General features: G+C 50.2%; 3 protein-coding genes across 6 annotated transcripts in view; all 3 read left to right on the forward strand.

The window, feature by feature from the left end:
• rps6ka3b (ribosomal protein S6 kinase, polypeptide 3b) overlaps positions 1-6,893 on the forward strand; it is a 20,419-nt gene extending 13,526 nt beyond the window's left edge. For all 3 annotated transcript variants that reach the window (XM_076049054.1, XM_076049053.1, XM_076049056.1), the window contains 18 exons: positions 133-213; positions 321-400; positions 519-625; positions 738-775; positions 969-1,111; positions 1,215-1,285; positions 1,526-1,614; positions 1,698-1,762; positions 1,852-1,954; positions 2,051-2,160; positions 2,560-2,685; positions 2,761-2,850; positions 3,105-3,263; positions 3,439-3,600; positions 3,944-4,020; positions 4,132-4,249; positions 4,432-4,572; positions 4,668-6,893. In XM_076049054.1, the coding sequence (XP_075905169.1) occupies positions 133-213; positions 321-400; positions 519-625; positions 738-775; positions 969-1,111; positions 1,215-1,285; positions 1,526-1,614; positions 1,698-1,762; positions 1,852-1,954; positions 2,051-2,160; positions 2,560-2,685; positions 2,761-2,850; positions 3,105-3,263; positions 3,439-3,600; positions 3,944-4,020; positions 4,132-4,249; positions 4,432-4,572; positions 4,668-4,790 (1,883 nt within the window). In that variant the 3' untranslated portion in view covers positions 4,791-6,893. The remainder of the gene's footprint in view (positions 1-132; positions 214-320; positions 401-518; positions 626-737; positions 776-968; positions 1,112-1,214; positions 1,286-1,525; positions 1,615-1,697; positions 1,763-1,851; positions 1,955-2,050; positions 2,161-2,559; positions 2,686-2,760; positions 2,851-3,104; positions 3,264-3,438; positions 3,601-3,943; positions 4,021-4,131; positions 4,250-4,431; positions 4,573-4,667) is intronic.
• A 1,182-nt stretch (positions 6,894-8,075) lies between these two features.
• On the forward strand, positions 8,076-11,225 carry eif1axb (eukaryotic translation initiation factor 1A X-linked b). The gene is made up of 7 exons (XM_076049039.1): positions 8,076-8,274; positions 9,006-9,089; positions 9,186-9,289; positions 9,489-9,539; positions 9,678-9,759; positions 9,852-9,934; positions 10,214-11,225. The coding sequence occupies exons 1-7, from the start codon at positions 8,259-8,261 to the stop codon at positions 10,217-10,219; spliced, it is 426 nt and encodes a 141-aa protein (XP_075905154.1). The 5' UTR covers positions 8,076-8,258; the 3' UTR covers positions 10,220-11,225.
• Positions 11,226-12,567: 1,342 nt separating this feature from the next.
• Positions 12,568-15,000, forward strand: part of map7d2b (MAP7 domain containing 2b) — a 10,910-nt gene continuing 8,477 nt past the window's right edge. The window contains exons 1-4 of one of the 2 annotated variants that reach the window (XM_076049069.1): positions 12,568-12,635; positions 13,407-13,490; positions 13,637-13,690; positions 13,862-14,013. In XM_076049069.1, the coding sequence (XP_075905184.1) occupies positions 12,614-12,635; positions 13,407-13,490; positions 13,637-13,690; positions 13,862-14,013 (312 nt within the window). In that variant the 5' untranslated portion in view covers positions 12,568-12,613. The remainder of the gene's footprint in view (positions 12,636-13,406; positions 13,491-13,636; positions 13,691-13,861; positions 14,014-15,000) is intronic. The other variant, XM_076049070.1, reaches the window with a different exon arrangement.

Below are 15,000 nucleotides of genomic sequence, written 5' to 3' on the forward strand. Positions count from 1 at the left end.
TTTTTCTGTAGTTTAATCTGTTGTGGAGATGCAGAGGCTGGGCCAGTTTGTCTCAGGGAGGATGTTTGTCATGTGATTTATCACGTGATTCATGTCCCTCCACCCTGGACTCTCTCTGTGCTTGGTACGCAGTGCGTGACCGGGTCAGGACCAAGATGGAGAGGGACATCCTGGTGGAGGTCAACCACCCCTTCATCGTCAAGCTGCACTACGGTGAGTTGTCAGCCGGTGGGCGACGGGCCAACCTGCCGCTTCGACCAATCACAGCTCTCTCCGCTCTAAGTCCCGCCCCCTCTCCCCTCTTGTCTCCGCCTCCTCAGCCTTCCAGACGGAGGGAAAGCTCTACCTGATCCTGGACTTCCTGCGGGGAGGAGACCTGTTCACACGCCTCTCCAAGGAGGTGACGCTCCTCACATTCAGCTTCTCCTAGAGAGGGCGGGGCTTTTATTTACCTGTATGTGGGTGGTAGCCAGAATAACAGTAACTGGTGTGTGTGTGTCTTCGCTCTCTCTCTCCAGGTGATGTTTACGGAGGAGGATGTGAAGTTCTACCTGGCTGAGCTCGCTCTGGCCCTTGATCACCTCCACAGCCTCGGCATCATCTACAGAGACCTCAAGCCGGAGAAGTATGGACACACACACACACACACACACACACACACACACACACACACACAGGTTTTCATTTCGCCAGTCTGTCGTGCAGCCTCGCCATAGCAAACATTTCTGTGATTTCAGCATCTTGCTGGATGAGGAGGGACACATCAAGCTGACTGGTGCGTAATGTTACACTTCTACTGTGTGTGTGTGTGTGTGTGTGTGTGTGTGTGTGTGTGTGTGTGTGTGTGTGTGTGTGTGTGTGTGTGTGTGTGTGTGTGTGTGTGTGTGTGTGTTGTTAAAGTGGTTCTACTGCTCTCATTTCCTGTTGAAGTCTCCATAAAATGTGTGTGTGTGTGTGTGTGTGTCCAGACTTTGGCCTCAGCAAGGAGTCCATTGACCATGAGAACAAGGCCTACTCGTTCTGCGGGACGGTGGAGTACATGGCGCCAGAGGTGGTGAACCGGCGGGGACACACGCACAGCGCCGACTGGTGGTCGTACGGCGTGCTGATGGTGGGGGCGGCGCCACCCTGTGGTTGCGGTTGCGTTTGTGTTGCTGTGGCTGCTGTTGACTTGACTGGACTTCCTGCTTCCTCCCTGTCTCGCCTGCCTCCAGTTTGAGATGCTGACGGGAACGCTGCCGTTCCAGGGCAAAGACAGGAAGGAGACCATGACCATGATCCTCAAGTAAGACATTGAGTTCTGTCAGTGGGAGGAGACTGGCTGAGGGGCGGGGCTTGTTCCACAGAGGAGCGGGAAGAAGAAGAGATGAGCTCACAGGAAGCGTTACCCCACTGAGATTGCTGTGTGTGTGTGTGTGTGTGTGTGTGTGTGTGTGTGTGTGTGTGTGTGTGTGTGTGTGTGTGTGTGTGTGTGTGTGTGTGTGATAATCCCTCACTGGATGTTTCCTCTTCTTCTCTGCTGCAGAGCCAAGCTGGGGATGCCGCAGTTCCTGAGCCCGGAAGCCCAGAGTCTCCTCAGGAACCTGTTCAAACGCAACCCGGCCAACAGATTAGGTGCCGCACGCACGCACGCACGCACGCACACACACACACACACACACTCCAGTGCGAGCCAGACTGACCGTGTCTCCCTCCAGGAGCCGGGCCGGACGGCGTGGAGGAGATCAAGAGGCATCAGTTCTTCAGCACCATCGACTGGAACGTCAGTGTCCTCCGTCGCTCTCCTCCCTCAGCTTCCTCTCTCTCTCTCTTTCTCTCTGTCTGTCTAACACTTCCTGTTTCCTGTTGCAGAAACTCTTCCGCAGGGAGATCCACCCCCCCTTCAAGCCGGCGGCGGGCCGACCCGACGACACCTTCTACTTTGACCCCGAGTTCACGGCCAAGACGCCCAGAGGTCAGGGACACCCCCCCCCACCCAACTCCCACGCTGCAGGACGGTGCAGGGGCGGAGCCATGTGCTTCAACACCTGTTTCCTGTGCTCCTCCTCAGACTCGCCGGGGGTCCCGCCCAGCGCCAACGCCCACCAGCTGTTCCGGGGCTTCAGCTTCGTGGCCATCACGGAGGAGGACACGCAGCCCGTCGCCAACACCATCGTGCAGGTGCTGATTCTGATTCTGATTCTAAACAAAGAGCAAATGTAATTCCATGATTTAGGACTTATGTGCTTCACACCATTCAATGGAAACGCCTGCAAATCATAAATGTAATTTTTGAAATATCGCTTTCATTTTGCGATACTGTCATGGAAACCCAGCCTCTGAGGTTCTGACTCAACAGAACCGCACAGATCCTCTTGATGACATCACAGTTTGGCCGCGTGTCTGGAAACTTCCTTCCTCCTTGCAGTTTTACTTGTAAACTGAAAGCAATGAAAGATGTTGTGATGGTTAAAGTTTACATGGAGGGAAAGCAGATGGCCCGTGGACTGCCGGAGGAACAGGAAGTGGTCCTGGTCCTGGTCCCGATGTCTAAACGCCGGCTTGTGATTGGTTGCGCAGCAGCTGCACAGGAGCACGTCGCAGTTCTCCGACGCCTACGAGATCAAGGAGGACATCGGCATCGGCTCCTACTCCATCTGCAAGCGCTGCCTGCACAAAGGCACCGGCATGGAGTACGCCGTCAAGGTGAGCGCTGCTCCCCGCCGCCCCCTGCTGCGCGCTTCGACTCCTCCTCACGCTGGCATTATTCTCCCATCGCAGATCATCAACAAGTCCAAGAGGGACCCGACGGAGGAGGTGGAGATCCTGCTGCGCTACGGACAGCATCCCAACATCATCACACTCAAAGACGTGAGTCGGCCGCTGAACACCAGACTGGAGTCATTCACTGCGATTGCACTGTTTTGGGATGCCATCTGTATATAGCAATTTCCCCGTTCTGAGATAAATAAAGTCTATCTGATGTAATGTAAGATAATCTGATCTAATGTAATCTAAGGAAATGGGGCACTAGGAGGAGACCCTAACACATGGGTGTAGCACTGCTGCTGCTGCTGTTGTTGCCAGGAGCTCTCATCCTCTTCCTCCTCCTCCTCCTCCTCCAGGTGTACGACGACGGCCGCTCGGTCTTCCTGGTGACGGAGCTGATGAAAGGCGGCGAGCTGCTGGACAAGATCCTGCGGCAGAAGTTCTTCTCGGAGCGCGAGGCCAGTGCCGTCCTCTACACCATCACCAAGACCCTGGAGTACCTGCACGTCCAGGGGGTAGGAACCCGTCTCACCCCCTCACTCCTCACACTCCTCCACCTTCTGTGGCGGATTGAACATGTTGGAAAGGGGAGGAGCCTGGAAGCTGGAAAAGGGAGACCAGCAGCTGGGACTTCATGGCCTGCATGATGTAGCCAGCCGGCCTGATGTGCGCCCCCTGCTCTGGTTGCAGGTAGTGCACCGGGACCTGAAGCCCAGCAACATCCTCTACATGGACGAGAGCGGGAACGCCGAGTCCATCAGGATCTGCGACTTCGGCTTCGCCAAGCAGCTGAGGGCCGAGAACGGCCTGCTGATGACGCCGTGCTACACCGCCAACTTTGTGGCGCCCGAGGTTCCTCGAGCAGCACTCCTCCTTCTCCTCCTCCTCCTCCTCCTCTATCTCCTTCATCTCCATGTCCTCCTCCTGCTCCCTTTTTTCTTCCTCTTCCTCCTCTCCCTACTTCTCCTTCTCATCCTCCTCCCCTCCTTCTTCTTCTCCTTCACCTTCTTCTCCTCTTCCTGCTTCTCCTTTTTCTACTCCCATCTCCTCCTCTTCTTCCTCTTCCTCCACCTTTTCTTCCTCTATTTCCTCCTCCTACTCCTCTCCTCCTCCTCCTCCTTCTCTTCCTTCTTCTCCTCTTCTTCTTCTGTCTTGCTGTCCAGTGCTTGAAGTTGTGTCTCTTTGTGACTGTCAGGTGTTGAAGAAGCAGGGCTACGACGCTGCCTGTGACATCTGGAGTCTGGGCGTGTTGCTCTACACCATGCTGACTGGGTGAGTGTCCACACTGTCTGCTTCAGCGGCTCCTCCACCAGAGGACCGTGGAGAACATCTCACACTATTTCACAAGGTGGACTCACTTTTGTCGTCCTCGTCCTCCTGCAGCTTCACCCCCTTTGCCAACGGCCCTGACGACACGCCGGAGGAGATCCTGGCTCGCATCGGCAGCGGGAAGTTCTCTCTGACTGGAGGATACTGGACCTCCGTGTCCAACGAGGCCAAGGTGAGGAACCAGAACTGTTCTCTTCACCTGCTGGCGGAGAGGCTGGCGAAGGGTTCGCAGAGAGGATCTGCGTTCTGATGGTGTGTGTGTGTGTGTGTGTGTGTGTGTGTGTGTGTGTGTGTGTGTGTGTGTGTGTGTGTGTGTGTGTGTGTGTGTGTGTGTGTGTGTCCCTCCTCTCTCAGGACCTGGTCTCCAAGATGCTCCACGTGGACCCCCACCGCCGGCTGACAGCGGCCCAGGTGCTGCGACACCCCTGGGTGACCCACCGGGACCAGCTGCCCAAGTACACCCTCAACAGGCAGGACGCCCCGCACCTGGTCAAGGTGACCTGTTCTCACCTCACTGCGGACTGCTTTCTGCTTCTTGCTTGCTCTTTCACTTCCTTATTTCTGCTCTGCCTCTGCGTCGCCCCCTGCAGGGCGCCATGGCTGCCACCTACTCGGCGCTGAACCGGAATGTTCCACCCGTCCTGGAGCCAGTGGGCTGCTCCACGCTGGCGCAGCGACGGGGCATGAAGAAGGTCACCTCCACCGCCCTGTGACCTTTGACCTCAGACCCTCCCCTGCTCTGCTCCGCTCCGCTCCAGCGGCACAGACAGACAGACAGACAGACTACTGACGGAACCCAGGAAAACTGCTCACACCAAATAGGAACAGTGCCCCCTCTCTGCCGTCCCTGCACCTTGACCGACTCTGATTGGTTCTGAACCAGGACCCCCCCCCCCCGCCCCCCCCTCCCCCGCTCTCCACCCAAACCAGACTTCTTTTGCTTTGGACAATCAGCGCAGCGCCGCCTCCTGGAGACTCTGAGATCCCAGTACTGTATTTATTTCCCACTCTGAACACATTAGTCTCATGTATGCTTTCAGAGAGCGCCGGGTCAAAGGTCGTCGCCCCGCCCTCACGCCAGCGTCGCTGTAGCTGTAGAGCCTCTATTTAAACCTCAAGTAGCCTCCGGGTCGGCGCCGTCCGAGCATTTAGTCCAGAAAACGTGGCGTCGTCTGTGTTTGTCTTTGCTCCCTCAGGAGCTCCACTTCCAGTGTTTCACCTCCAGGTGTGATGAGACTCAGAGAACAAAAAAAGGGAAGTGATCAGTGGGGAAATCGAGAGGCACAAATTCAAAACATAGGTATATATATATATATATATATATATACATATATATTAAAACAAAAGCTATTCAGGACCAAAATGCAAACACTTCCTGTTTAGAGCTCAGCTTTGCAGAAACATAGATGCAAGTTCAGAGGAAGTGTCTTTTTTCTCCAGCAGCAGGTGGATCAACATTTGTGCACCTCATGAATAGAAACACAGCAGATGTTGTGTTGAAAACCTGCGAGGAGTCGCTGTGCTTTTCTTTTCTTTTTTTTTTTCAATCTGGACAAACCAGTTTCCTCAAAGAAAATCACAGTCTGCCTTTTCACTGCATTTTCTGAGTCTCCTAAAGCTGCACAAGGAAAATGTGCTGGCGCCATCTGTTGGCAATAACATGGGGTTACAGGCACCATCAGCAACAAACAAAAGCACAGAATAATCATTTTAAAAAAACACGACACGAACTCATTCACACTAGAGACTGAATGTAGAATGTTATTTCATTTCCATGACTTTCTGCAGTGGTTCCCCCTCAAAGCCACTGAACCTCTGGAGAAACGAACCCTTCCGCTCCTGACACCAGTTGACAGGATGTTGACCAGACTTTGCTTCGTGCAGCTTTTGAGACTTTTCAGTCAGCAGAGATTCAGAAGAGACTCGATTGTCTTGTTTTGTTAGTTTCCTCCTGCACCAATCACACAGGTGGAAGTTGTGTTTCCGTGGAAACAAGGGCTGCCTGAGGGGTTGTCAGGGGAACTGACCAGAGATGCGAGAGCCTCCTGCGTCGAGCAGGGAGATGAACTGTAAATACAAACACGCGTCAGACAAACTCAGGTTTCCTTTTTTTTCTCCATTTTGTTTTGCATGTTTGTGTTGATTTTAATGAGGTGGCAGCGGGAGGCCAGCTTTTGCTTTTGTTCTCAGAGCAGCGTGCAGTCACAAGAATCGCACCCAGAAACGAGGCAGTTTGTCTGAGTTCACCCAAACTGGAAAGACAGATTAAAATAACAAAACTAACAAAACAAAACTTTGTCTTCTCCTGTCGGACAAACTCACTGTATATTAAAGCATCAGTAGTCATTTCCTCTTCAGGTTTTATCCATAACTTGAGATTATGTGAATTTGAATCAACCATTTTATAAATGTAAACTTTTATTTGAAGGTGAAAAGGTGGAATTAAGACTTTTAAACGCTTTAAGACACTTGTAACATGAAATAAAGTATTTTCGTCTCTCAGTTCTATAATTAAAATCAACTCTGGAGACAAGCTTTTTAAAATATTTTTTACACTGCTGGTGGACGGTTCATGGATCAGCTCCGTGGTCGTTTCTTTGATGGTTATCCATCCAAAAGCAAAGGCTGCCCCTTCCTGTGTTTGTCACATGGGATGAAATTCTGAAAGTTGTTTTTTTCTTTAAACTGATTTATGAAACTGCAGATATGGGAATGTGACTGATTTTCTGTTCTCCTCGGCTCTCGGATTTTTCTTACCTGCAGCACAAGTTGGACTTTGTTTTAAGAAAATAAAGCGCAAAGCAACCAATGAACAAGTTGTGACTTTCATTCAAGTGCCAACCCATCAACCAGCCGTGCTCGCCACTGCACACCCATCCATCTAAATACATCCAAATACAATGTAAACAACACCTAGTGAAGAGGAGGTGCACGGCGCTAAACAACGAGATATTTGCAGGATTTGATGCATGAATGAATAAACACCAGCCTCAGATTTAAAAACCAGGAGGGAAAAATGTTGCGTAAATTAACAATAGCCAGTTGAGAAACTGCTGCTATAACATGTATTTTAGTTTTCTTAAAATAAACATGAAACACAACATGACAAAGCACACATCAACAGTGTTGCAAATGTTACAACTACAATTCACCAACTTACATTGCTCAGAGGTGAACCGAAAGAACAAAAAAATGAAAAAGGGGGAAAGAAGAGAAATAAAGGCTTCAGTCCTTCCCATCATTCATCCAACCATCAGCACTCATTGTTATTCTTAAGAAAGTTATAAAACATATTCCATAATGTCCTAAACTTTTCAAGGTTATTCTTTACATTGTAACTTTCATTCCGAGTAAAAAGTCATTCCCATCAACAATTGTCCTATGACACAGGGTGTATGTGATTTCCATGAGCAGGCTTGACAACGTTTGGTTTCCAATAAACTCATATTCAATGGAGATCTCACCTTTCTTGCAGTATTGAAGTCCTGGATACAGATGCAGTTCACACAATTTGGGACTGAGAAGTGTATTCTCACCAACAATTTCAGTAAGGTCCAACCCTTTCATCCAAAAGGGAAGTAGACGAGGACATTCCAACATACAGTGAATAAATGTGCTTATTTGGTCTCCACCTTTGAAGCAGGTGTGTTGAGGTTAAAGTGATGTAACTTAGCAGGTGTTGTCGAATGCAAAGTTATCAAACACTCATCAAATACAATTTAAAACGACAAGAGTAAAAATGACAACAGTAATTATGAGATGAAAGTTTGACTTCTGCCTTTAAACTCCTTATGCCAACTTTAAACTCTGAACTACAAAAGAAAAAAGTCAGAAACAAAACACACCCCAAAAAACTTTAACAACTCGAAACTTTAATGGCTGTGTAAGCTTCTGACAAGCGAACGATCCCGGGCCGGCATGCAGAGGTCGCTGTTCCACCGCCATCGGCATCCCGTTGTCCCTGTTCCTGTCCGTGATAACAATAAAGAAACGGACTTTTTGAATAGCTCACTCAGCGCATGCGCACACCGACTGTGTAGCACAGCGAGAAGCTACTAGCCTCTCCAGTACCGTTGAGAGCATATCGAGCCCAAGCTTTCACATTTCTCTCAGAGCTTTTGTCGTCTAACGTTGAGACTCATCTACCGAGGAGGAGTTCCGTGACGGAAGAGTGAGAGAATATGCCCAAGAATAAAGGTAAGAGTCCGAGAGAAGACGTCCCCCGTGATGACGATGAATTGTGCTGCTGGCGCAGTTGGAGCGCGGCGCGGCGCGGCGCGCCGTGAAAACGTGACATCGGCCGGCTAGCGACACTTAGCATGTCGGAGTGGCGATGTTCCACCATCCTGGGCGCCCCCGCCGTGTCATGTGTCACCGAGCACAAATAAAATTGACATGGCGTGTGTACTAGCTGTCAAAAGTTCCTCGACTACAACGAACGCACAGCAGCCTTGTATTTTATCACGCCTTTGTCTTGGCTCGCTAACTCGACTGCTTGCAATGAAGCAGCACCCGGGCCTTCTCCCAACATTGCCACACTTTATTTTCATTTAGATTATCTTTCGGCAACGCGTGATCGACTCTCGGTGGGATTCTGAACGCCACTTGTGTTATGTGTTATTTCCGACGTGGCACTTGTAGTGTTTATATCTGACAAGATTGTCAAAATGAACGGAGGTCCGTCAAGACGAAGCTAAGTTAGCGGCGGCGCACTTCCTCCTCTTCTCCCGGCAGCACTTCCGGTCAGATCTAAAGTGGCCTTTAAACCGATCTCGGGCCAACTGTTGACTGCTGACAGCTTTAGCAAGTGAACCATGTTGAATGGAAAGCAACACGGCAGGAGGATTAAAGCTGTCCGTCCACTTAAATCCCCCTGGTTGGTCGCCGTCTTCTCAAATGGACTGACGATGTTTGACCCCCGTCCACAGGTAAAGGAGGAAAGAACCGGCGGCGTGGAAAGAACGAGAATGAGTCCGAGAAGAGGGAGCTGGTGTTCAAGGAGGACGGACAGGGTGAGTGGCCTTCTCTGGCACAACCTCTCCACCAGAGCCACAGCTCCAGGTCAGGGTTCATCACGGGGTCAATCCTCCGCTGCTGCTGTCTTCCAGAATATGCTCAGGTGATCAAAATGCTGGGGAACGGACGTCTGGAGGCCATGTGCTTTGATGGAACCAAGCGGCTTTGCCACATCAGAGGAAAACTCCGGAAAAAGGTAGGGACATCCCGGCCGGCCCCGTCAGGTTCACACAAAACACACACACACACACATTTCTGGCAGCACGCACACACACAGGGAAACCCATCCTGACGTAACGCTGACTGTGCGTTTCCCTCTGTTGTCAGTCTGCTGCTGCTGCTCGCGTGCGTGCGTGTCATAGTTTTAACCCCTGCCCTGCTCGGCTCTCCTCCAGGTCTGGATCAACACTTCAGACATCATCCTGGTGGGACTGAGAGATTATCAGGTGCGTTGCTTCATCTCTCAAACTGGCCCATTACGCCCAGCTGATCTTTATCAGTGTTCTGTACTACTGCTGCACCGTTTGCACTGGGAGTTCAGAGATGTGTCGCGACTCTTTCTTTGTTTCTGTTCTTTCCCCCAGGACAACAAGGCAGACGTCATCCTCAAGTACAACGCTGAAGAAGCTCGCAGTTTGAAAGCGTACGGAGAGCTGCCTGAACACGGTGAGCACACACACTTTTCCAGAGACAGAGAGAGAGACGCTTGGTCGCCCACACGCTACTGGACCACTGACCAACTGTTGTCTTCCTCACAGCCAAAATTGACGAATGGCACGCCGGCGAGGAAGACGAGATCCAGTTCGACGACAACGGTGTCGACGGCGAGGATGCTGATGATGTAAGAAAGATTTTTTTTTTTTTTTTAAGAAGTGTTAAGGATTGCATAGATGAACTGATTTTCAAATCTAGATGTATTCAAGTCTTCAGTAGTTGTAATACTAGCATTTGTCATCTTTAACTCTGTAAGAATGTAAGCAGACGATGAACCTTACATCAGTTGCGCTGATGTGTTTTATTTAGAATGGATGTTCTTCTCTCAGCTGGACGGCCTCCACGTGAAGATGACGCATTTGCACTTTGAACCCACACTGTTGTGTGTCTCTCTGCTCTGTTTCAGGCCTAAGGTTGTGCTGCAGGAGCGGGGATTCTTCCAAGACGCTGCGCTCCGACTGGGATATTTATATTCTTTCCCACCCGTACGCACGCACACGGCACCAATCATCAATATTTTTATTGAAATCAGCCATGGCCCACCCCATACAGTTTATTCCAACCGAGTCCAGCTTGTGGACCATCAGCAGATGTCTGTTGTTGTCAGGAGGAGAGTGACGTCACTACTTTTTCAATGAGCGTCGCTGTTGTCTTGGAACGCACACGGACGTTGGCTGATGGCAAATATCAAGTTCAGGCTGAACTCTGGGGGGCGCTGTTGTCATTTGTTCCTTTAGTTTCTTTTAGTTTCTCATAGTTTCACTCTCCTGAAGTTTTTTTTCCCCTCTCTGTACTGACATCCACGTAACACCGCAGAAGCTCTCGAGCTTCGTCTTTTTTAAAACGCAAATAAAAGTATTTATATTGATTTCACAGACTGTGGAACTGGGTTGAGAATCTCTGGATTCGCAAATAAAAACAGGAACCAATTTGTGTTGTTTTTTTTTTTTTTCCCCTTTGGCTTTAAGTTTTTCCTCCTCAGATTATCTTGATCACCAAGTGGGTGAGACAGTCCCATCAGAAACAGTGCAGCTCCACCTTGTGACCACCACATTCCTCTGACCACCGCGCTGTGCCAGAGGCCCCTCCCCCTCCCCCATCAGAAGAAATGGAAGTGTATTTTTCTATTGTTTTATCCCTTATTTGTGTTTTCCGTCTGTGGACTCGTTTCTTGGCTGCGATGCTCGGCCTGCTCTGACACTGGAGCGGCGGCCCCCCTGACTCCCCCACCACTGAAGCCCTCACTGGAGGACATCCACGGTCTCCACTTCCTGTCATGTAAATGAACACAAGTGTATTTCCTGTTTTTGGGGACCGCCGCTCCCGTCTCCTCGTCGGCCCATGGCTGCTGTAACTCTTAATTAATAGAAATGTACGATGTTTGAAGATTTGGGTTTCAAATAAAGATCTAAACCCCATTCGCCTGATTCTTGGAATTTTTTTGGTTTGTTTTGCGTCGCAAAATGCACATTTTAGTCTGAGGAGGGCAGTATTGAGCTTGTTCCGGCTGCAACGTCCCAGAAATCCATTTTTAAATGTCTCAATATCTCTTGAACAGAGTGGCTCTCACACAGGAATGCACAAACTTTTTGACTGGTGGGGCCATAGGAGGAAATTATCACAGGATATGTAGAAAATATGTAGCTTTAATGTCAACTGAAAATGAACCAAAGCAAAGTTCCAACAAAACGGGTGTCTTGTGGAGTTGTCGTGTTCTCCCTGTGTCCGCTGGGTCCTCTCAAGGTTCATGTGAGGTCCACTGGAAACTACATTGTCCATGGGTGTGTATGTGCGCGTGAGCTCGGGAAGAAGCGGGTATTGAAAATGCTTGGATGGATGAAAGGACACTGAAAACATGGAGGAAATACAGCTCTGTCATTAATTACTATTAACATCATCTTCAAGTTTGGTGGACCGGATTAAAGATCTTAACGGGCCGCGTATGGCACCCCTGGGCCATAGTTTGCCCATGCTCGCTCTAAGGCTAGAAGGCCCTGCTTGTGACGTCACTGAGAAATAACAGGCGATTTGCAGTTAAACAGTCACTGTGCCTGACTGCGGCCATGACGTCATGACAGAAGTGTATATAATGTGGCATCAGAATGTGCACGCGATGGGCGCGACTCTAATATTCCTATTTATTTCCTTGGTGTCTAAATCACGTGCTGTGCCACATTAGCTGTGACGTCACACTTGTTTTCATGCGACTCTGTGTTATAAATATAGAGCTGCCATCTGACATGACTCACTTCACGCTTAATTGTGTGCGTGCATGCGTGACCCACATGGAGACTCGACCACCATGGCCAATTTGTGCGAGCGTGACCTATGACGTAAGGCCGCCGCCGCCGCCGCCGCGAGGGTACCTCGCTCGCGGCCGGCACGTGCACCCACCCTCTTCCCCCTCACTCCCGCCCGGCACATGAGCCAATCGTCGCGCGGCCCCGAAACGAGTCAGCTCGTCCACGTGACAGCTCGCCCGCTCTTCTCCTGCACCTGTGTGTGACTAAATGTGTGTGAGTTCGCCAGTCTGTGTATCCCTCCGCAACAATATTCATGCGCCCACAGTGGGCGCAGTGAAATGCAAATCAGCTCGAGTGTGAAGCGGTAGGTCGGGTAGTGGGGGGGGGTTGACTCCGAGGTTGCCGCCCCCTTCGCTCTCCTCCTCCTCCTCCTCCGACCGACCGTCTGCGCCTGCACACTGACGGCTCCGTCGGCTCCTGGCGCCTCTCTCCGGACACCGTACACGGACGGACCAGCCGCTCCCCCCACCCCCCAACCCCCTCCACCCTCCACCCGGTTCCGGATGACTGAAGTGGCTGCGACAGGTGAGCAGAGACAGAACCGAGGCGTCGCGCTGTGCTGATCACTGATCAATGATTGATGTGCGATCGATGGATTGGAATGTTATGTGAACAACGAATCATAAAGGCTGTGATGAAAACAGACCTGGATGATTCAAGTGATATAGGTATGTGTACATACAGTATGTATATGTGTGTGTATATTTTAGCATTTGTTATCATTGATTCAGTAAATCAGTGTCTGTCCTGCTGTGTTTACTGCTGCATCCTTTTAATCCCTTTATTCAGCCTGAAATCCAACACCAACATCCGTCCTTGTAGTGTGTGTGTGTGTGTGTGTGTGTGTGTGTGTGTGTGTGTGTGTGTGTTTCCCCCATGTACTGATGTGGTCAGCTGTTTTGCTGCGGGTTTTGTATTTTATTTTTCATTTGTTGTTCCTGCAGCCTAACAGCGGGTTAAAGGTTTGAGTGGCTGTTGAATGCAGCATTGTGGTGCGTTCACTGACACTCCACCAGTGCCTTAACAACTTGATACAGCTGACTGCATTCCCAGAGATTTGATTGGCATAACTAATGAGTTGTCTGATGCGTGTGACAGACTGTCAGTGACTGACCAATAGGATGTCGGTGTTGGCTTGATGAATGGACACTGACCTCCCACCTGGGTGGTGACACTGACAGCCATGTCTGTGATTGATTGATTGATTGATTGTCGTCTGTTTTACATTTTGTCGCTGCGTTCTCCTCTTGCTAATGTGTAACTTTCTGGCTGCCCCCCCTCTCCCCCCATACACAGCGTTGGCCCCTCCCTCCATGGCCCTGAGCACCAATAGGAATGCACGTCCCTGTCCGTCGCCGTCCAGTCCCAGCAGTCCTTTAGGTAAACGTCGAAATTGCACGCACAACAATGGCTTTTTTCGACTATAATTATATTTAAAAAATATCATTTTTGTTTTGCTCGTTTTATTTGTATTAGTTGGTGAAAAAAAAGGTATTGCGTTTATAAATGTATCTATTTTTCCAAAGGCTGTCGCCATCCTTTAGCCAGAGACCAGCGGGAGGACGGCGAGAAGATCCAAGGTGAGTGCGAGGGCCGCAAACAACCGCTCACTCTTATCGATCCAGAAACCACAACTGCGGCCTCTTCGGCGTCATCACGAGGGGCGGGTTTGGCGGGTTGGTTGGCTGGAACTCTGCCCCACTTCCTGTTGTGTGCGCGCGTGTGTGCGACCGTGTGCTCTCTTCTCTCAGAGACGCTGCGGGACAAGGAGCACCGCGCTCAGCAGCGCCTCAGCCGCTGCACCGAGGAGCGAGGGAAGAAGCTGGACGAGCAGCGGAGGAGGGAGACGGAGCGCAGGGCGGCGGCCGACCACAGGAGGCGTCAGCAGCAGGAGGCCCAGAAGGTCAGAGGTCAACTGGGTTGGCAGCTTCCACCAGTGGGGGCTGATGATTCAGAGGTTTTTGTGCCACGTTTTGGGGCCAGTGAAGGGTTAACTGGGTGTGTGGCTCTGTGTGTGTGTGTGTGTGTGTGTGTGTTTGGTGATCGGGGGGGGGGCATCAGTTTGTGTTGATTGATTGATTGTCTGTTTACCAGAGTCTCACGCGCATAAGTCAATGACATAACGAGGCCGATGGCATCACGCGTCGCTCACTTTACTGGAACAGACGCTCATTAAACCCCCAGAGAGGAAGTGACATCATTGGCCGTCAGCATCACATGCAGCTTTTATAGTGTGTTTTTTTTGTTTCATTTGATTTTTTTTCGGATACGTCGTCAATGAAAAAAAAAAAAATCATGCTGAACGGCAGTTTTCAAATCTGTCCTCGGTTTTATATTGTTAGTCCTTGTAGATGTGAGCGCTGGCCCCTCCCCCACCCCCCTCCTTTCTGCAGTCTGCAGTGTGAGCGTGACTCTGCATGCACACACACACACACACACGCGCACACACACACACACTGCTGAGGTGTGGCCTCTCCATCCCGTCTGTGCAGCAGCAGCAGTCAGGATGCTGGCGCTCCGTCGGCTCAACAGCTGTTTGCTGAATAACAACGAGCAGCCGTGTGTCCACAGTGATGTCTGATCAAAAGAGGTGAAAATAGAACCAAACGCCCTTCAGAAGCCCTTGAAATGATCACATCTAGTTGGTTTTCATTTGCTAAAATGCCATTTGGAACATAAAACTGAATGCTGACATGTGGGTCATTGTCCTCTCTGAGATGGAGCTGTGTGTTTAATGCAATTATTCAGTGGTGTGAGGCTGACTCTCAACAGATAAAACATGCTAACATAACATAAGATTAAAAAAAAACCCGAAGAAGAAACAAGATAAAACATCCTTTAAATCATATTTTTACAGTGAATGTTGTGTGACGATAAAATACTGATATGT

This window comes from Nelusetta ayraudi, unplaced genomic scaffold (assembly GCF_046127955.1).
Source record: "Nelusetta ayraudi isolate G7.1 ecotype Tasmania unplaced genomic scaffold, CSIRO-AGI_Nayr_v1 ptg000110l, whole genome shotgun sequence".
Classification (NCBI taxonomy): Eukaryota; Metazoa; Chordata; class Actinopteri; order Tetraodontiformes; family Monacanthidae; genus Nelusetta; species Nelusetta ayraudi.

Bases quoted from the DNA above. Each gene is read 5' to 3' on its own strand.
- eif1axb (XM_076049039.1), top strand. The intron at 9,090-9,185 runs GTGAGTGGCCTT...GCTGTCTTCCAG, and splicing joins GTTCAAGGAGGACGGACAGG to AATATGCTCAGGTGATCAAA. The intron at 9,540-9,677 runs GTGCGTTGCTTC...TCTTTCCCCCAG, and splicing joins TGGGACTGAGAGATTATCAG to GACAACAAGGCAGACGTCAT.